The sequence below is a fragment of the Camelus ferus genome, chromosome 7, assembly GCF_009834535.1.
Source record: "Camelus ferus isolate YT-003-E chromosome 7, BCGSAC_Cfer_1.0, whole genome shotgun sequence".
Taxonomy (NCBI): domain Eukaryota; kingdom Metazoa; phylum Chordata; class Mammalia; order Artiodactyla; family Camelidae; genus Camelus; species Camelus ferus.
This window is the reverse complement of record NC_045702.1, coordinates 17,584,335-17,605,320: the sequence shown is the minus strand read 5'-3', so window position 1 is coordinate 17,605,320 and position 20,986 is coordinate 17,584,335. Positions and strand designations below refer to the sequence as shown.

Below are 20,986 nucleotides of genomic sequence, written 5' to 3'. Positions count from 1 at the left end.
GTGCTGAGGGAGTCAAGAAAAGAAGGTCCTTTCACTGGGGGGAGGGGAAGGATGGTCGCTGACATTTACCAGGTGTCTACAGTCAACAGACGTTTAGCCCATGTGCAAAAAACATAAAGCACATGTATGATGTATGTAGACAAAGGACAAGTCTAATTCAAGGCATGCTTGAGGTTCTAGAAGGGGGAGATGTCTCATGAACCATTAAAAACATGAGGCTGGAGCTCAGAAAAGACTGTTCCAGGCACAGGCTCCAGACTCATCTGTGCAGAGATAATCATCATTGTGAAGGTAAGTGTTGTTGACAAGGGGACGTGTTTGTAGGGAAAAAGAAAAGAGTGTTGAAGACCACATTTACAGGTGGAGCAAAGAGCGAAGAAAACAGAAAGGTACAGAGAAAAGGAAAATAAGCTGAAAGTGTCAGGAAAGATGGAGAGAGGTAAATCCAAGTGAGCTCAGAAAGAGGAGGTTCAAGGACAGGTGACAAGCGGAGCAGCCAGGAGTAAGGTCTCCGAGAAAGCAGCTTCCACGACACGCAGGAACAGAACCCAGACTTCAAGAGGCAAAGTCGGGGAGAGGGTAGAGCTCAGTGGTAGAGTGGGTGCTTAGCATACTTGAGGTCCTGGGTTCAATCCCCAGTACCCCCGTCAAAATCAATCGATCAACCAATCAATCAATCTAATTACCTCCACCCCTTAACCCCCCAAAAATGAAATTAAAAAACTGCCTTTAAGAGGTGAAGGGGTAACAAGTAAGGATTTTTCTTTTTGTTCCATGAGTTGCAAGCTTTATCGTTTGTCTCAGAGCATATGAAAAAGTAAGATCCTCAGCCAAAGAAGCTCATTTGCCTATTTCTGCAGGAAATATCCCTTGAACAGAATAGGCCTCATCTTTTCTGCCACCCCAAGAACAACGCACTTGATCTACTATGATGGCGTGTGTGTGTTTGAGGTCATCTCTTACTCCTTCAGGTCATGAGCTGCTTGAGGATCACAAATACATCAACAAGTTAATTACTACTTGGGAAAGGGTACTGGACGGTCATTAAAAACTCAGGCTTCAGAGTCAAATAGATCTGAGCTGAAATTCTTGCAGAAGTGATCCCCATTGTGTCTTTCTACCTTTCTCTCTACTACCCTGCCCCAAACGAACCCCATGCTCTAACAGCCCCATGCTGGAGGGGAAAGAAGAGGACCCCTCTGGCCTATGGATACAAATGAAAGCTGGTGGGTAAGCTTGTGTCTGCCTTCTGGTTCCATTCTTACGTCTACTTCTTTACCCCAGGTGGCCAGTATCTCCCTTTTCTTTTCCCCTACTGGTTCCAGAAACAGAGAAGAGGGGACATTACTCTGCAGACCTTAGTTTAAGGGTCCACCATTTGCATAACTGCATTACTCTGAGCTTGTTTCATTGTTCTCTGGGTCTAGTCCATTATCTACAAAATCAGGGTGGTAATGATGACCTTAAGGACTGCTGGAACATGAAAGGAAGTAACGTTTGAATAGCATCCACCATTGACACAGCACTGATGCTCTGAAATGTGAGCTCTTACCTTCCCCTCTGCCTCTTCCATCTGCCTCCTTGGGGGATCTGAAGGTCAGATGAGACCTTCCCTTCCCTCTGGAACTCTAAAAATTTGGAACTAAAAATAGTCACCTGAATCATAATTGACCCCTTTTTATCCTTTTTGGGTGACCAGCCCCTTCCTTCCCCAAGAATGGTAGACAGGTGGATTGAAGATGCCCTCATCTTCACCGATGAAAAGACACAGGATTCTTTTGTTTTTAATATTTTGCATTTTAAAGGTGTCAGGCATTAAAAGGAAATGGGCTCATTTATCACACTAATTGGTCTGGGTAGCTGACTCTCCTCTAAGACTGTGGGCAACTCCAAGTCAAGGATGAGTTTTCTTTTATTTTGTACTCCACAATACCTAGTTCTTACAGGTACTTAACTGGCTGTTTAGTTAATGAATGATAAACATTGGGCAGATTCTAACAGCTCATCAAAGTGGGATGGGCTCTCCTCTTTCTCAGCCATTAGCCTGAGCATTCTTGATATTATAATGACTTCCACAAATAGGGTCAGTATATTTTCCAAACCCCAAACTAAGACACACGGTATGAGACATGATCTGATAAGAGGAAAGTGTATTTTAAATCAGGAGGCTTCCAGAATGTCAGAGAGGTAGAATACCTTTACCCAGGCCCTCATTCTCTAACAATCTTACACCTGAAGATAAAATGCAAGTCATTCCCCACCTGTCCCAACAGCCCAAGCTCTGCCAGGAGGAAGAGGCTTGTCCACCAGAGCAGAATTTGTTTACACCTCAGGGCTGTCTTCTAAACCCTCCCCAGTGTAAGGCTTTCAGGTCTCCGCAGGACCATTCTCCCACTGGCACACTCTAGGCCTTCAAGGCCATCACCATCAGCCCCCCGCAGAGCGAAGACAGCGAAGAGCTGCGGCTTGCTAATTCTTCTACCTCCACCCACAGGGGGCACCACCCACAGTGAGGCGCAGGGAGGCTGCCTGGGCGCAAAGGTGCGCTTGGCTGTGCCTTGTGGGGGCCGCCTGGCCCTGCTCCCCTGCTGTCTTGCTCTTTGATCTGGGCCACTTCTCCAAATCCACTCTAGAGGGATCTGGGGCCCTCACTCCCACGTGCACACTCCAACTCGCCTGCTGGCAATGCCCTCGCAGCCTCTCACGGGGACCCTTGTGCCTGGTCCGGGCTGTTTTCCCTGCTGTCTGGTTCTCCGGCTTCAATCCCTGAACACACAGTGCATCCTGCCATCCAAGTGCTGAGGGTGACAAGAAGCCTCTGGACAGTGGGACCCCCACCCCTTCCTTGGGTGTGGTTATTTCTGATGCCAATTCTCACCTGTCCTCAAACCCCTCTCTGCACCCAGAACAGGAGAGAGGAAATTCCTCCTCACGTCTACCAGCTCCTCCCTCTTAATTGCTTCCCGGGAGCAGCTCTGAAGCCCGATAGGAGGAGTCTCTCCGTTTACTTCAGGAATGAGCATTTTCCTTTGATTTCTGACTTGTTCCAAGAGGCAGGAGCTAGCCAGACAAGAACCCTTTCTCTGAAGCTTGCACACCTCTGTAAGAACATCCTAGAAGAGCCACAGGGAGCTTTTGAAGTTGCTTTGGAAATTACCTAAGTTTCCATGGCAATCAAGCTATGGAGTCACCATCATATTCTGGGCCTTTCTATATCCACTGAAAAGGCTGCTGGAGACATCTGTTTTTTCTCAGCCACCACCCCAGTAACGGAGACGGTCTTCCAGTTACACTGCCCTTTCCCTCTTCTGCTGCCTGCCCCGACCCCCATCCCATTCTTCCTGACAGTCCACTGCCCAGTTCAGGGCAGTGATGTGATGTTGCTAAGCTAGGAAAGACAAGGTTTTGTTACTGTAACAGGAGGAGAGCTCAGGATGTCAGGGTCCCAGCCTGAGTCTGGCTTATGTCTGAGCATGTCTGTGCTGGTGGAGGCTGGCCAGGCAGAAACGCACCAGGACTCTGGCGAAATCACTCATCCTGAGTAGGAACCCCAAACCACCCACCCTGCTCAGCCTAGACACTGAGCCGCAGCCACGCCTTACCGTCCCTAGTAACCTAACTTTGCTATTCCCTGCTCGCCTTTGCACTTCCAGGTCTGTCCTGCCCACGTCAGTGGTTTCACTGCATTACAAGAACTTCCTGGAAGAGCCACCAACTCTCGCATTTAAAGTGTCAATAGACAGCGCGGGCTCTAAGACTTTCTCAGTCCTGCTCTTTCCACCAATCCTGGACATTATCAGTATTCTCACTCAATCTTTATCAAATACCTGCATTGAAATAAAGGCCTTGAACCAAGCTCCCAATTCTCACTCAATTCTGACCTGACTTTCCCCCCCGGGACCCTGCCAGTTTTGCAAGGCGCTGCTCTTCCTAATCACAGTAAGCAGTAAACTCAGCAGGTTGTGTCGGCAGTGTCTGGGGAGCCAGCTCTTGATCTAAGGAAAGGGGAACACGCGTTCTGTGTGATGATTCGGCAACAAAGACGAAGGGTGATTTTTAAGCACAGCAGACTCGGCCTGGGTTAGGGAGAAGGGGAGCTGCGTGCTGAATAGAGCGAAGGTCTGATTTATTAAGCTCATTGGGAGCCCTTGCAGTCAAGGCTGTGGTGTTCCAGGATCTGGGAGTCTGGGTGTGGGACAGTGCCGGAGAGAGAGCTGGCTTTTGGCACGAGACCTGAGCAGCTGTATGTTGCTTTAATGTTCTGCTGTCGCTGCCTTGAAATTCTTAATCATGTTTGAATAAGGGGTCCCAAGTTTTCATTTTACACTGGGCTCCACAAATTACGTTGCTGGTCCTGGTCGGAGGTGAAGGATGCTACTGGTGTGCGGCAGTGCAACACCGTCAGGGGGCGCATGACTGTCCCTCTACCCTGACCTGGCCACCCAGGCATAGAGACCACGCCCCCCCTCACTGGAACTGGCCATGGCAGGCTGAAGAAGCCCTAGCTATAGGTACCCCAGGGGGAAGCCAGACCACTGATGAAAGTCACACAGTATCAAATGATCACCCAGGGGAGAAGACCAGAGCAATCCGCAAAAGAGAGAGAGGGTAGGCAGAATCAATCAAACCCAGACCACAGCCTCCAAGGCCCTCCACGATCTGCCCAGCTTTGGGCATCTCTCCATCTCACTCTGCTCCTGTCACCACCGTCCTCTTGCTCAACTTTTTCAGACCTAACAAGCTCATTCCTATCCCACATCTTCTGAAGTTGCTGTTCTTTTTGCAGAGATCGACCTGCCCCAAGTCTTGCCACGGCTCACTACCGCCCTTAACTCAAGCTTCTGTTCGCTGTCACCACTTCTGAGAGGACTTGTGCCCACCCACTGGCCCCTCATTCACTACGATGCCCCCAAGACTCTCTGTTTTCCCTCCAGCTTAATTTTTTCCTCATAGTTCTCATCACCTGACCTCAGATCATGCATTCATGATACTTGTTTCTTGTCTGCTTCTCCAGCTAGAATGTAAGCTTCATGAGGACTTTATCTTACTTCCCACTGTAGCCCACTGCTTAAACAGTGTCTGGCTCATAATAAGCAATTAATATTTATTATATGAATGAATAACTGAGTAGGGTGGTGAACAGCCAGAGAAACAGTATCTGTTCAAGCAATTTCATCTTCATCATTCCTTGGCGTGTGTGCCTTTGCGTCGTGTCGGCAGCGATGGTACGGGGCTGCTTAAAGAAAAGCATCACTGAAGGTGGTTGTTTAAAAAAAGAAGTATCTCAGTAGTGAAAAATAACAACATCCCGAAATTTAGTGAGGACAGTGCCAGGGTGAGAACAATTTTACATGTGTTAACTCTATACTTTTTACATGAGTTAAGTCTATTATAATTTTCACAACTCTGCTTCAAGTCGGTACTATGATTAGCCCTGTTTTACAGGTGAGAAAAACTGAAGCAATGCCTGAAAGGTGGTTAGTAACTTTCCCCACACCACATGGCTAGCCCAAGACTGCTTTGGTCCTGGACTAGTCCTCCATGATAAAACCATGACTCTCCCTTTTAGTTGGATGATTCTACTTCCTGGACAAGGACTTCGAGACCCAGTTGGGTGGCAGGGAATGGAGGATGGCTCATGGGCCAGTGTGGGTAGGAACATCCAAGAGACACGAGGGTTGGTTCTTCCCAAACTGCTCTCCTAAATGCCTTCAGCTACCATCCTCCCTTTCCGCCTCCTTCCAGGGTCTGCTCCGTCTTATCCTGTCCCTAGAGTGATCCGTCCTGGCCCCTGGGTCCACATTAGACAAGCGTGCATGTTATTTCCTAATCCTCCTGACAATGCATGTCCTCCCCCAAATGTCTTTGTTTTGATTGTAATTATAAAATGCTAATAAATATTCAAATATGCACCTTCCAAAGGGCAAGACATGTTCCAAGGTAGGAAGTGGTCTGTGAACCTCTGCTTAGGATTTTGAAAGAAAGGCTGTAAGACAAAAAGTCAAGAGGAGAGCCGTGATGTTGTAGTGAAATCTCACATGAAACTACAAAAGCCGTTTAGCAGGGTACGTAGATGGGTGTTACGCCCTCCTTTGGTCATGAGAGATTATAGAGACTCCTCTGCCTGTTAGAATGGGCTTTACTTAGGGTACACGTATGACACTGACTACCACTTTTCCACCAATTATATACAATAGTAACAACTACTGTTTATTGAGGATTTCTCATAAGTGTGCATCATGCTAAGCCATTGCCTCACTGAATTTACGCCTCTTCCCCAGAACGGTATCTAACTCACACGGTTGCCTTTCTCTCACCCACGAATCACGAGTTTTGAGGTGTGGTGCTTGCTGGACTTACAGAGACGCAGTCCCGGCCGTGTTTCTGAGTTGTAAGGACAGCGGAGCTCAGAAGGACAGCGGGGAGAGGCTGATGGAGAAGACTGGATGTTGCTCTACCTCAGAGCATCCCTAAAAGCACTTTGCTGCCCGAAAGAAACAGTCATTCAGTCAAGACATCTAAGCCTTGGATTTTTCATCTTAGACTCAAACATTTTCAGAATTGCTGGGCCTTTATCAAGGTCTTTGTCTATCAGACGAGGGGTGCCCGGGGGTTCACTGCACAGCTGAACTGCTCAGTGATGAGCCTGGTGGAGAGGGGAGCCATTTGGCATCACTGGCTTGCAAATTACTGCAATCACTCAAACTGGATAGTCTGAGCCGCTCTGGGGCATTCTCTTCACTCTCCTGTCTGACTGGAAAGGTGGAAAAGGTTACACTGATCACAGGTGGGAGGAAAAGGACCTTTAAATGACTTCCTTTTCCCATTATCACCTGTGTCCTCATCTGGCCACCATCTCCTCCATATGCCCCTGTGTGCTTTGAGGAGGGAGGAACAGAAAGGGTGTGGAACAAGATTCTGGGACTGGCTCCTGCTTAGAAGCACAGAACTGGAGTCGTGCCAGCATCGGGAGACGTGTGTGTGGCACAAGGGGTCCTGATATCTCCAACACGGGGGGATGAAAGCAGAGGCAGCAGGATGGGCTGGAAGTACCCAGGCTGGTGTCACAGGCTGGGCTCTGGTCTCATGTTTGCCACTAGGGTGGGTGACCTAGGACAACTGACATAACTACTCTTATCCAGAAACACAAGAAGGTGGGACTGGAAGGTCTCTAAGGCCACTTTCAGCTCTAAAACTCTGGGAGTCCAAATTAAAGATACAAAGTTCGCTGTGAATTCATATATACTTCATACCCTCCTTCCAAAAGGAAGTTGAGACAGACCCCAGGAATGTTCAAGTAAAGACAGAGAGTCAGGAACCCTACGGAAGGGGAGAAGGTCGACCAGGAGCAGAAGATAAGATAGGCTCATTTCTTGAAGGACTGCTGCTCTGTCAGGAAAAAACAAAACACCTTCTCTGCTGCACATAATTCCCTTTTCTGATACATGCATTTCACAGACATTGGAGACTGCAGACACTGTTGTTTCAGACATAGGGGGTACCTCAGAGAACAAGCCAGACGAGGTTCTGGGGCTCAGGAAGCTACATCTATGTCGGTGGTGGGAGGCGGGGAGTGGGAGGTGATGAGCAAATACAGAATGTTAATAAAACACGCAGACACCTAGTGCCCAGATCTTGGTTTCCAATACCATTCTCCAGTACAAGGAACCAGGCTCCTCGGAGAAATGGCCAGTTCTAAGACCGGGGCGGGAAATATACAAGATGAGCCCAGAGTACCCGGTTGTGCCAAAAACTAAGGACATACTCACAAAAGGCAAAAACAAAATCCCACACTAATAGGAGTGTGCCAAAGGGTCCCAGGGTCCAATGGAAAGAGCTCCCAATGGCCAAAGCTGGAACAACTGGACAATAAAATACAGTATTGTATTATAACCCAAAGTCTAAAATAAATATTCATGAGTCCACATTGACATAAATAAATAATTGAATAAATTAATAAAAAGGGAACAAGAGACAAATCTCCCATGCAGAAGAATTCCAAATAACTTAGGTAGTTACTCCACCCTAAAGGGGGAGAAACATAACCCCTGACTTCTAAGGTATGGCCTGTGTCTAGTGACTTCCTTCCAAAGTAGACAGTATGGAAAGGGGAGGGGCGGCGAGGGTGGAAAGAGTAATTTACGGTACAGAAACCTGACACACACTACTCCAGCCAGGTGATCAGGAGCAATCTTGACAGTCATAAATCATGGCGATAGTACATACCCTCGAAAAGAGTGATGAAAATGGTCCTTTACTTGTGTGAGCTTTCTCCGCCAAGCCCATAACCCAGCCAGATCATGAGAAAAGTATGAGACAAGTTCCAACTGAGCAGCACCTTAACAATATAGATGACCAGTACGCCTCAAGTACTCAACGGTCAAGGTCATTAAAAGCAGGGAGAGTCTAAGAAACTGTCAGAGCCAAGAGGAGCCCAAAAAGACATGACAACTAAACGTAATGGGGGATCTTGGATGGGACCCAGGAACAGAAAAGGAACATCAGGTCAAACCTAGAATCTGAATAACTATAGACATCAGTTAATAATTATGTACCAAAATTTGTTAATTGTAATTAATGTACTGATGTAAAATGCTAATAATAGGGAAAACTGTGTGCAGGGATAAAAGGTAATTTGGGAACTCTCTGTACTATCTGCTCAATTTTTCTGTAAACCTAAAACTGTTCTAAAAAAAAAAAAGTCTATTAAAAAATAAAGAATCTGAAGGTCAGAGATAGAAGAAGTCAGAGGCTCTACTGCTGGCTTCGCCTAAGCCAGCATCCACGAGACCTACAGCTGCAGGAGACGAATTCTGCCAATAGCTTCATGAAACTGGAAGAGGACCCTGGCCTCAGATGAGACCCCAGCCCTGGCTGATACCTTGACTGCAGTTTTGTGAGACCCTGAGCAGAGAGCACAGAGAACCCAGTTGCCTGGAATTCTGATTCATGGAAACTGTGAGAAAACAAATGTTTGTTATAAGCTGCTAAAAAAAAAAAAAAATCAACCAAAACCAAAACATAACAATAAACATTTCATAAAGTAGTGGGTGTGCTGCAGAAAATTAAATCAATTAAAATGCAGAGCGTGACTGAGTGGCTTCATTAAACTGGGTGGCCAAGGAAGCCCTCTCTGAGGGGGACTATTCATTTGAAGCCTAAATCTAAGAGGAGCCAGTCATGAGGCATTGGCAGGGAAAGCACTGCGGGCAAAGAGAGCAAGCAGCTCCAGGGCCCTGAAGTGAAATTATGCCTGTTCCAAGAGAGAGGCAGCTGGTGTGACTGGTGTGGCTGGAGTGACGTGAGTACAGGAGAAAGAACAGGAAAGGAGATGAGGGAGGTAGAATGAGCCCGATTACATGGGGTTTCCACTATGGACTGAATGCGTGCCCCCAAATTCATATGCTGAAATGCCAACCCCTAAGATGATAGTATTAAATGGACGGTCCTTTGGGAGGTGATTAGGTCATGAGGGTGGTGCCCTCGCAAATGGCATTAATGACCTTAAAAAGAGGCCCCAGAGAGGTCCCTTGCCTCTCCTGCCACATGAGAACACACGAGAAGATGCCAACTCTGAACCAGAAAGCAGGTTCTCACCAGACAATGAATCTGCCAATGTCCTGATCTTGAACTTCCAAGCCTCCAGAACAGTGAAAAATAAGTTTCTGTTTTTCATAAGCCACCCAATCTCTGTATTTTGTATAGCAGCCCAAGCTCACTAAGAGCTTCTAAAGAAGGGTAAGGAATTTGGATTTTAAGTTCAAGTGTAAGCTTTTGGAGCATTGTTAGTAGATGAATGAATATCTGCTTTACAGTTTTAAAAATATTACACCAACTGCTGTGTGATGGACTGATTGCTGGGTACCAGATTCTGGATAGGAGGCTCCAGCATTAGCCTAGACAAAAGCTCATGGCAGAGATGACAGATACCTTCCAAGAGTGGGGGAGGATGTGGGAGAGGGGTGCTGATGGAGTAGGGCATGGATTGGATGTTCACACTCATCTTGTGGACTGTGTCCATGAGGTGGCTCAGAGGTTCACCCAGTGGGTGAATTACAAGCAGCAGTCACATGCTCCCTGCCACGCTGCCTCCCCGGCTCCATGTCATCCTGTTCCTGTGGTTCTGAATCCCACTGATGATTTCATCTTGTTTGTGGCAGTTGCTGGCACGAGAATGGTGGTGTGCCAGTCTGGGCCAGATTCTCCCCTGGAGGCCCTGCCAAACTGGATCCTACACCCATCCCCACCTCCTAGCTTCCTGGCCCAGTAGAGCTGCCACACTTAATGAATGGCTTCCTCTGAGTTGAGCGTTAATTAAACAATTTGTTGCTAGTCATCTCAGGAGGTATGGGGTGCCCTCTCTTTAACCTGGGAAATAGTTAAATCTGGAAAAGAGCAGCACCCAGGGTGGGCCACCTCCCTTCACGTGGGAACAGAGGAGAGGTTGTGGATCGGACTCCTGTGTTTTTATTTTGGCCCTGGTCGTTTCATCTAAAGTCAACTGCAATTCTACCTTCAGACTCCTGACTTTAAACTGACCTTTTCTACTCCTGCCAACCCCTCCTCTTCCACCTGCTCACCACCCCCAGGCCTGGCGAGCTCCAGTCCCCACCACCTGTTCTCCCTGGCCACCCAATCTAACCCCTTGGGCACTAGTCTGTGCCCAGTTATAGGTGCCTGTGATGCCAATCTGGGTGAAAGCTAAGGCCATAGGGCCTTTTTGTCTACAGTTTGAGAGACTGGTTGCTTTGTCATGTTCACAAGGTGGCTGTCACAGGTAGCTGACTCTCCAAGCTCTTAGTCAGGTCAACCCTAGAAGGTTGACACCTGGAGGGCAGGAACTGGATGGGTTCTGGGGGGGTTGGTGTTGAAATGTCTCTTGTGGACGCGCAGGGTTCCCCAGGGCAAGGCACCATTTCTGGGTTGACACCCAACCTCTCAGCCGCCCCCTGTGCCGAGCAGGGATGGGGAGAGCACAGCTCCTGCGTGGAGCCTGCTCCCTTCCTAGCTCCGCACTGAAGCAATCTCTTCTGTTCCCCCAGCTCTCACCCCTTACTGGACATTAGGGTCGCCCCCAGAAATTCAGCTTGGATCAGTCTGGGATGAGACCCCAGCATCAGTACTTTTTAAACCTCTGCAGATGATTCCACTGGGTGGTGTTTAAGAATCACCAATCAGGCAAAAGTTAAGCAACATCCTCACGCACACACCCTGTGGGCAGGGGCCTCAGATGCTCAGTCCAGCCCAGGGACTTTCAGACCGGCATCCCTGGAGCCCTAGGCAACCGGGGGGCAGGGTTCCAGGCCCCCTCCTGCCCCTCACTGTCTGCCCCCACGCCCCCTCCACGGGAGATCCCGCCCAAGGTCTCAGGTGAGTAGAAGGCATCCCGGTGACCCCAGCCAGTCACCGTGGTGCGCGGCCTGGCCTGGAACCACCAGTGGGCCCGTCACACGCTCTCTTTCTCTGGAAGCTGTTGGAGCTGAAGGTGCTGGAGGCTTAGTGCCTGGGCAGGATGTGAGCTGAGGGTCTGGCCTGCAGAAAGGGAACCGTGCAGGGAGCCACTTCGCCCCGGAAGAGGCGGAGATGAAACCCCGTCAGCTCCCAGGGCTCTGGGATTCCTGTTCTGCCCCGGGCCTGTTTGCTCAGCTTTCCTCGGATTCCTGGGAGGGCCCTCTAGAGCTTAGAAAAGCCCCGTTTTACTGGAGCCTGTCTCTGTACGACCAGAAGAGGCTTCAAGAGAATGCTCACTACAGACAGAGCCACTCCACTTTTATCTTTTCACATTTCGGGGTCCACGGAAGATTTTGACAGGAAGGTGGCAGCAGGAAGGATGTGTGTTGCTAAAACAAAGTAAAGAAATCACGGGCCAAGCGTGACTCCTGGCTTCAGTGAGCGTGACACCCAGGCCCCTGTCTCAGTGGGAGATCCGAATGAGGGGGGAGATCGCCACACCCACCCATGCCTCTCCCTCCCCCAGCCTCTGCCCTAAGGCAGGTGTGGGGCCCACAGGGAGGCAGCTCTGACTCTGACGGAAGAGAATTTGGGAGGCACAGGATGCCTGTGCTTTGGGGGAGTCAGGGTAAACAGTCAGGCCCCGAGTTGAAGCCTGCAATTCCCTTCCTCCTCTCCTAACCCACAGCTCACCGGCCCCCAGATCCCTCTGTACCCCACACACCTAGAAGGATAGCCGCCTCCTTTCTCTAGCTGGACCTACTCCTCTACCTCCTGCCCCTGCTCAGAGACATGGAGTCAGACAGTACACAAAACAGACCTGAGCTGGGTGTGTGCACATGGTATCTAACATCTGACACTGGTTTCCATACGCAAGAGTCACTTCCCTCTTCTCCCATATATATTTCTAATTCCCTCTGTCCAAGCCCAATTCCCCCTCTTTCCAGCTCCACGCGACCCATCACCCATCTACTTCCCTCTGGGGAGAGGACTGGCTTGGGCAAACAAATGGTTAGCTTCAGCTTTGGACTGAGACTCAACTCAGGAGACCAAAAAGCACATTTTAGCTCTTCCGGGAGAAAAAAGGCACATGTGGATTATGGATAAACTTTCACTTCCCATGGACTGGAACCCAATCCCTCAAAGCTACATAATCCTTCTTATGCACAACCCTTCATAAGGACTGGATTGGTTCTACAGCCACAGCAGTAACAGAGGGCAAGGGAGACAGATGTGAGAGAAGGTCCTACCACTTTTAGAGGCTCATTTGGAAACAGGGGTAGCATTCAAAGGCTTTTGCAGGGGAAACTGCCCAGATGGCACCTGCCTCCCACCCCCAAGAACAGTATGTGTATGAAATCCCCAAGTACCTCCTGGGTTCACGCTGCCCCCACATCTGACCCCTCTCTCAATGCCATCCCCACAGTCCCTCCCACACCAGGTGGTCAGACCCCCAAGGGTAAGGAGAGCAGTGGTGAGTGGCTAAGAGGAAGTCAAAAAATGTTTGCTGAATGAGCGAATGAAAGAGCCCCACTGGGCCTGGGCCTTCATCGCCGTGCCCACCAGCAGTTCTCTTGGAATCCCAGTAACCAGTTCTCCCATCCTGCCGGCCCCCAAGGCTTACCTCCCATGAGGAAGAGAAGCCCTGCCACGTACTGCATAAGGCCTCGGTCCCAGCAGCAGCCCAGCACGCCGATGATCCAGCCGAAGAGGATGATGGCCACCGCCATGCCCATGAAGCCGGCCGTCATCCTGCGCAGGTCTGCGGGAGAGCAGGCGGGCAACAGTTAGCATCAGAGCCCAGAACTCAGGGTCGGGAGCACCCCAGCCCTGGGCGAGGAGGAGGGGGTGGGAAGGCAACCTGTCCTTTACAGACAGGTTGGCATAACAGAGTTTCCTTTGCAGAGGACGGAGCCCCTGATGGTGACTGCATCCTCAGGCGCAACACACGCCGAGACAGCTTGGTCCATGAGCACAAAGAGAGATCATTATCATAACAGTTGTCATTTCTTCTATATCTCTGTCATGCCGGGTGCAGCACCACCTTCCCAAGCGTCTCCCTCAGCCTTCTAAGACAGGTACTGTCTTCACCCCTGTCTGAAAGATGGAGAAACTTGCTGAAAGCCGTACAGCTACTGGTGGTAGGACAGGATATCAGACCCAGATCTGTGCAACTACTGGGTCCTTTCCCAGCATCACTCACCTCTCAGGGAGATAAGAACCCTTATTACTGGGCAGGGTCTTGGCAGTCTCCCTGCACCTGCCAAGAATTCTATCCCTTCCCTCCAGGCTTTTCTGGTCTCCCAGGAGGTCAGGAATAAGGAGGAAGCTTCTGGCAGCTTCTGTTCCTCTCCTTCCAAGCCAGCCCCCAGGGGCTCAGCCTTCCTTGCATGTGGGGTTGCAGGGTGGGAGCCACACTTCCTGCTCTCAGACTGAGCCCACAAGCCCGCCCCCTCAGCTCAGCCCAGCCTTCCGGATCAGGCCCTTCTCTGTTCCTCGCCTTGCTGACCCTGCCAGATGAAGCCTGGCACGGGCACTGGGAGGAGGAGGGCGGTCTGGAAAGGCGGTATTTTTAGCAGACAAGAGAGGGCAGAGCTGCTGCCATGTCTCAGTCAGGCTCACTCAGCGTCTTGCTGGGTTTGGTTTCCTCCCAGCTCCCCCCATGCCCTCTGGTGTACCCCCCCCCCACCTCACACTCCTTCCCTGGCATCTGGCCTCCTTACTTCCTCCTGGGTAACACCCCAATGGGGCTCCAAACAGGAGTGAAGCCATTTGCCTGGGCCTTTCCCTGGGCGGCGGGGGGGGGGGGCAGTGGGGATTGCAGAGCAGCCTGGAGACCCCATGGGCACCCCCCTCTCTTGGGCAAAGTGTGAGGTGGTGGGGGTGGGGGATGCACCTGACAGCCAACTACATCAACCGCCATCCCCCCCATCATGCAAGCTGAGATGGTTTCTTCTCATCCCCAGGAAACAAACACCCAGGTGTCTGTGGGGAGCACCTCACAAGGCATCGCATCCCCTGGATGCCTCTCTCACTCCAGTTACCCCATCCGCAGAGCACACGGAGGATCCCTGGCAGTTTGGCTTGGGACCTCCCGCTGTCTCCCCTCAGCAGATGGATGTGGCCAACACTCCTTGTCCTGACACTGAAGATCAGATGCTGGCAGCCCCTTCCTGTCCCCCAAGAGGAAGATGGTTGAGGGTGGGGGTAGGGCAAAGCAGAACAGCATCTGGGCCTCCCCCTGATGAAGAGGGGTCTGACAGGAGGCAGGACAGGGCTGGTCACAGAGGCAGAAATCCACGGAGAGCCGTGAGCAAGTGCCTGCTGAGTTCTCCTTGGTCCTCCCCACCCATGCTGACCCGGGAAAGCCTGCCCCAGCCAAGAAGCAGTAATACCCTCTAGAGTCATTTCCGTGAACTGCCAAAGATGCCTGATCACCATGCCGTACTGTGCTCAGACCACCAAACAGGTCAGAGGAAACTTTGTTGAGAGCCTTGGGTCCCAGTGCTCAAATGTGCGCCAGGCTTCGTGAGCGGGCTCCCTGCTCCAGCATCTGCAGCCAGCGTGAAATAAGGGAGTAACATTCCTACCAGTGGGGCTGGCACCACTTCTCTTTCAAAGGCCGGTGGTTGTCCTGGCCCCCTATCTCCCCACTGCCCCAGCCTTAGTCCCATAGCCCCTTCTTCCTTTGTCACCACAGCAGACTCCAGGGAGCCAGCTCCAAGCTGCCTCCTTGGTGGAAAAAGGTCCCCTCCTGAATCCATTTGGACTGATTCCGGGAAATGGGATCCTCTTTGCTAAGGATGCTTAGTTCACTCTCCACTGTGGTCAAGGGCAAGGAGGTGGTGGGCATGGGAAGAGAGAGGCCAGGGTATTTTCAGTCTAAAGGAGGTTTATATCCCCTTGAACAGGTCAGGAGATTCTTCCCTTTTTAGTACCTGGCGGGCTTCTAGGAAAAACCTTGGCCTCTCCGGCAGCACTGGAGAGGACAACCCTGCTGAAGCCATAGCGTCCCTTCCGCCGCACTTGGCCTTCCTCATTGGAAGGCCGGTACTAGTCCCTGCGCTCTGCACACCCATGGGAGCAAAAGTACCACCTGGGGGACTGAATGGATAATGTGTCACATCAGGTGTATGTACTTGGGCCAGGGATGGAAAAGTGGGCTGGGCAGGAAAAGGGAAACACAAATCATTAAAAGACAGAAGGCTATTATTGCTGGAGGAGGAAGGCAAAGTGTTTACTTAGAAGACAAACATAACAAAAGGCAGAAAAGGAAATGGAGAGAGTAAGTCCTCTTCCAGAAGTTCTGAGACAGATAATACCCATGTTCCAGATCAGGGAGGGGCTCTGCCTCCAACACAGATTAGGTGCACTCTTCTGTCTCCCAGAGGCTTTGTCAACACAGCTGAGGGTCCTGCTAAGTCACTGCTCCGGAAAGAAGGATGGAAACCAGAGGTCAGGCCTGAGTATTTTCACTGACCCGGGAGGATATTCACCATCACCCTATGGGCCTAATTTTGCTACAGACGTGCAGGTACAGTTGGTTATGTTGTCCTCAGACCTACGTATAACTCAGGGCAGCTGTAGCAACAACCTGTAGGTAGGACAAGAACTGTTCCTATTTTACAGTGAAGGAAAGCCAGATTTTAAAAAGCTAAATAATTTATTGACAAGTAGTCTCACACCAGTGAGCTAAAAAAGAGTGAGGTGGGTTATTGAGTTGTGTGGGAAAATAAAATTAATAATGTAATTAAAGACCTACTGGGTCATCATGGCAGATGGAACAAATGTATCCAGCATTTCTTCCTCCCAAATAAAGCCAGTATTAGAGTACAAGATATTTTCTAAAGGCAGAAATTGACAAGGATGCAGGAAACTAGGAAAGGAGATGACAGAAACAGAAGATTGGAAGCTGCAAAGCAGATGGACAGTGAAGTTAACTCAGCAGACCTAAAGGGCCAAGACTAAAGCCAGCAGGGGAGAAGGTGCAAACCATCCTACTGAATCCCCAACAGGCTCACGAGCTGGCATCAACAACCACCTTTGGATCAGGAAGTTAAGCAGAGGGGAGAGAGATAAAACAAGGATTTGGTGCAAGTTGTTTGAGATAGAACTAGAACCCTAAATCCCTTCACCCCTTCACCGGCTCCATACCTCCAGGGGACACCCCTTTACCCCACCCCCCAGGGTGGAGTGGGGGCCAACAAGCACAGGGGAGGGTGGCCGGTACAGCTGAGGGTTGTTAGACATGGGGTGAGTCTCTGTGCACATATAAAATGTTGAATGTCTACCGTTAAGATGCCCACCCTCTTCTGCCCGGCTCCCAGAAGCTGACTGCCACACCTTTGCCCTCTAGCCTGGAAGCAGGCAGAGGCCTTTCTGGTGATGACCAGCACAAGAGAAAGTACCTAGACACACTGTCACTTTGGTGGGGGTGGGGGCAGAAGCAGCCCCTCTGGCCACTCTGCAGTGAAGCTCCCCATTGACAAGCCCACTCCCAACTCAGTGCTTCCAGGCAGCTTTCAGCAGTCCACTTGTAAACATGAGCATCCCCAGATAGCTGAGAAAAGCTATGACCTGGGAGAAAAAACTTGAAGAAACAAACTGCAGGGAAAAGAAAAAAAAGTAATAATTATTATTGGAAAATGCATATCAAAACCACGAGATATCACCTCACACCTGTCAGAATGGCTATCATCAAAAAGAACACAAATGACAAATGTTGGTGAGGATGTAGAGAAAAGGGAACACTTGTACACTGTCAGTGGGAATGTAATTGGGGCAGCCGCTATGGAAAACAGTATGGTGTTTCCTCAAAAAGCTAAAAATAGAACTACCATATGACCCAGCAATTCCACTTCTGGGTATATGTCTGAAGAAAACCAAAAACATTCATTAGAAAAGATGCATACACCCCAATGTTCATAGCAGCATTATTTACAATTGCCAAAATCTGGAAGCAACCTAAGTGTCCATCAATGGATGACTAGGTAAAGAAGATGTGGTGTATATATATATATATATAATGGACTATTACTCAGCCATAAAAAAGAACAAAATTTTGCCATTTCCAACAACATGGATGCACTTGGAAGGCATTATGCGAAGTGAAATAAGCCAGATGGAGAAAGACAAATACTGTATGATCTCACTTATACATGGAATCTAAAAAATACAACAAGGTAGTGAATACAGCAACAAAGAAGCAGACTTACAAATATGGAGAACAAACTAGCGGTTACCAGTGGGGAGAGGTGGGGAGAGTTGGGGAGGGGCAATATAGGGGTGGGGGGTGAAAGGTAAAAACTACTGGGGATAAGATAGGCTTAAGAATGTATTGTACAACATAGGGAATATAGCCAATATTTTGTAATAACTATAAATGGGAAGTAACCTTTAAAAATTGTATACAAAATAAAAAATAAATTTTAAAAAGTATTATTAATATCCCCAAGATAAAAGAAGAAACATAGTTTGCCTTCATGAAATAAGAACAGGACACTATTGAAAAGAACTAGCTGAAGGACAAAAATAATACCCAATAATAACAGAGTCAAAATCATTTAAATTTATATTATAAATTTAAATTATAAAATCAATTCTAATTTATGGATTAATAGTCTTATCCTGTTCCAAAGATTTAGTCTTACAAAATACACACAGTACAACGGGATAAAAATAAGGAAATGCAGGAAAGAGAAAATAAAGAAATAAAAGGAAGATAAAGCCAGATACCACATTCACACATAAAATTCAGTACATGAGGTCCTTAGAAAGGTTATTACACTTGCCATATTTGGTTTTTAGGCATTAGATATTATTTCCATTATCTTTAAATCTTTGCTGCTTTTTGTTTGCATTTGAGACAATCCCAAAGGCCAATCCGCCTATGGAATGACCCATCTACAAATGGCCCCTTTCCTGTCCATCTGCGTCACACTATGTGTCAGTTTTATTTCTTCAGGAGTAAGAAACTGCCTTTTTCACTCTTTTTGATCATTCACTGTGCCCACAGCAGGACTTTGCACCCAGAAATTAACATAGTTTATACAGCTGACGCTTGAACAATGCAGAGGTTGGGGTGCCGACCATCAGCACAGTGGAAAATCCACTTATAACTTACAGCCAGCCCTCTGTACACTCCGTTTCTCTGAATCTGTGGTTCTGCATCCGTGGATTCAGTCAACTGCAGATCTTGTACTACTGCAGTGAGCACTCTTGAAAAACACCCACGAATAAGTGTACCCCTGCGGATCAAGCCTGTGTTGTTCAAGGGTCAACTGTTACTTCTTTCCACATCTCTTCCTGCCTTTTTGTGAAAAGAAGGAAAGGAAAGAAGAAAGAGGGAGTGAGGGAGGGGAGAGAAGGAGTGAGGGAGGAAGAAAGAAAGTAAAGAAAGGGGAAAACCTGACACCTATCTGAAGCCTTGTTAAAATATGACGCAGGGTTGACCAAAGAATAATCCCGTTAGAAAGAACCCAGAATGGTGAACTGGACTCCACAGGCAACGGCTGAGATAAAGGAAAATCTTCTCATGAATCACGCTGGGTCTGAGTCCTTTATCTGTAATCCAGGACCTTCATGTTTGATGTTCTAATATCCAAAATGAGAAAGGTGCATTCTAAACATTTTAGAAACAGAATTTAGTTCAGCCCAGCAGAAAGTAGCAGGAGAAGGAGGTTGGTGATTGGGGAGGGTGGGGGAGGGAAGGCAAGGAGAACCATTCAATAGAACCAGAAAAAGCAGTTCTCCCTCCCGGAAGAATTTTGATTTTGAAGTTTACACTCCTATTAACATTTAAATGCAAAGGTATTGCTTGCAACTCTACACGGGAAACCAGGATATCTGCATTTAAATAAACACCACTTAGAGAAGGAAAATATACATGGTCTCTGAATATCTTTCTATTTGCTCTTTAAAGACCTTGCACAAAATAACTGATGAGGATTGGAATTTTTCTCCTCATTGAAAAGCAGAAATGGTGAGTGTAAGTGCGTGTGAGACCTTGCCGTGCCGGGAAAGACAGGAGCCAGAAAGGGAGGACGCTGTTTTAACAGTCCCAGGGTCAAGAGATTTGCGTGACCTGAGGTCCTCCCCTCTGGCCACACAGGGCACGTCTGCGTGACATGAGCACACTGCCTTGGCTACAAGGGTGGAAGACTATCAGCTGCCCTGGGAGCTGGATGTGCATTCATGAATTAAACAGCCCCTTGGGGCTCAAGGTCACAAGAGTCGGAAGGCAGAGCCAGGTGGTGAGGACAGAACTCAGGGTTTTTGCCCCAAGGGGTCAGTCTGGAAAGTAAGAAGTGGAGAGAGAGTGGGCCATGAACATGCTGGCTGTGGGATCAACTCAGGACAAGCTGATTCAAAGGAAAAGGAATATTCCAGGAACCAATTGCTGCACAGCAACCATCTCTGAAGGAAGCGGAGGTTTTGATTCTGTGTAACCATATAGAGACTCAACAGATGGCAATGGAAGCATGAATTCTGGGACCCAGGCTGCCCCGGTTCAAATCCTGGCTCTGCCAGTACTGGCTGTGTGAACTTGAGCAAGTAAGTCCACCTCTCTGGATCTCAGTTTCTGCATCTATAAGTGGAGGTTATGACAATACCTCTTTCAAAGGGTTATTAAGAGGCTTAAATAAGTTAATATGTATCAACTGCTTAGAATAGTACCTGGCACAAAGCTAGAGCTATATAAGTGTACGTAGAAATGGAAGTCACTTAAATTAAACAGGTTCTCTCTCTTTTTTCCCATGCACCACATCTCTGGCACGTGCTGTACACGATCATCCAAGAGCTGGTCAACGTGTTGCAGTTAGCCTCTAATTAAGGATTTGGCACCCAGAGGGAACAGGCTTCTGGAGTCTGTTCTTACACCTCTCAGGTACCAGGAGAGGCTTGGGGCGAAGGCTTTGTGTTTCTATTTGTTAACACTGAGATGCATCCACCCTGAAGTGTTGATGCTTCCTATCCTCAGGGGACCAAGACAGCTGGTGGCCACGGCAGCTAACAGCAGGGGTGCCGGGGGCTGTAGAGGCTGCTTGAAACCTGGGCTCTTGCAGTGAGCATGTACTGATCCAGAAGGAAGGGAGACAAAGCAAGACAATGACTCTTCAGCGATCTGGTTACTAACGCTGAAAGAGAGCCGTAGCTCACAAGTCTGGACTGTGAACCTATGTTGACGTCTTCTTTGCATATGTGATTAAAAGGGTTTGCCTATAGATTTCTTCCAGAGTGTCAGTTGGTTCAGCATCGTAATGTAGTTATATTTAAGAAATTATTTTTACGCGAAAATAAGACAGTTCTCAGGTTTCCATGAGAAAGTGCCCTCCGCCCACCCCTGCGCCCCCATCCTCCAAGCCCCCCGTGCCGCGGCCATGACAAACTGCAGTTCCCGAGCGGCCTGGCACTTTGCTCCCTCCTTCCTTGATGGCGCTGTGCTCTCTGCCAACATGGCTGCCCACACGTTCCACCTGGCGAGCTTCTCATCCTCCTTAAAATTTCCCTAAAAAGTAAGTGTCTGGGAGGCTGC

General features: G+C 48.8%; 1 protein-coding gene across 3 annotated transcripts in view; it reads right to left on the bottom strand.

Moving 5' to 3' along the window:
* TMEM178B (transmembrane protein 178B) overlaps positions 1 to 20,986 on the bottom strand; it is a 338,156-nt gene that overhangs the window by 24,164 nt on the left and 293,006 nt on the right. For all 3 annotated transcript variants that reach the window (XR_004321309.1, XM_032483512.1, XM_006185356.3), the window contains exon 3: positions 13,076 to 13,213. Coding sequence is in view for 2 of the 3 variants with exons in the window: in XM_032483512.1 (XP_032339403.1) it covers positions 13,076 to 13,213 (138 nt within the window). In the remaining variant the exon portion in view is untranslated. The remainder of the gene's footprint in view (positions 1 to 13,075; positions 13,214 to 20,986) is intronic.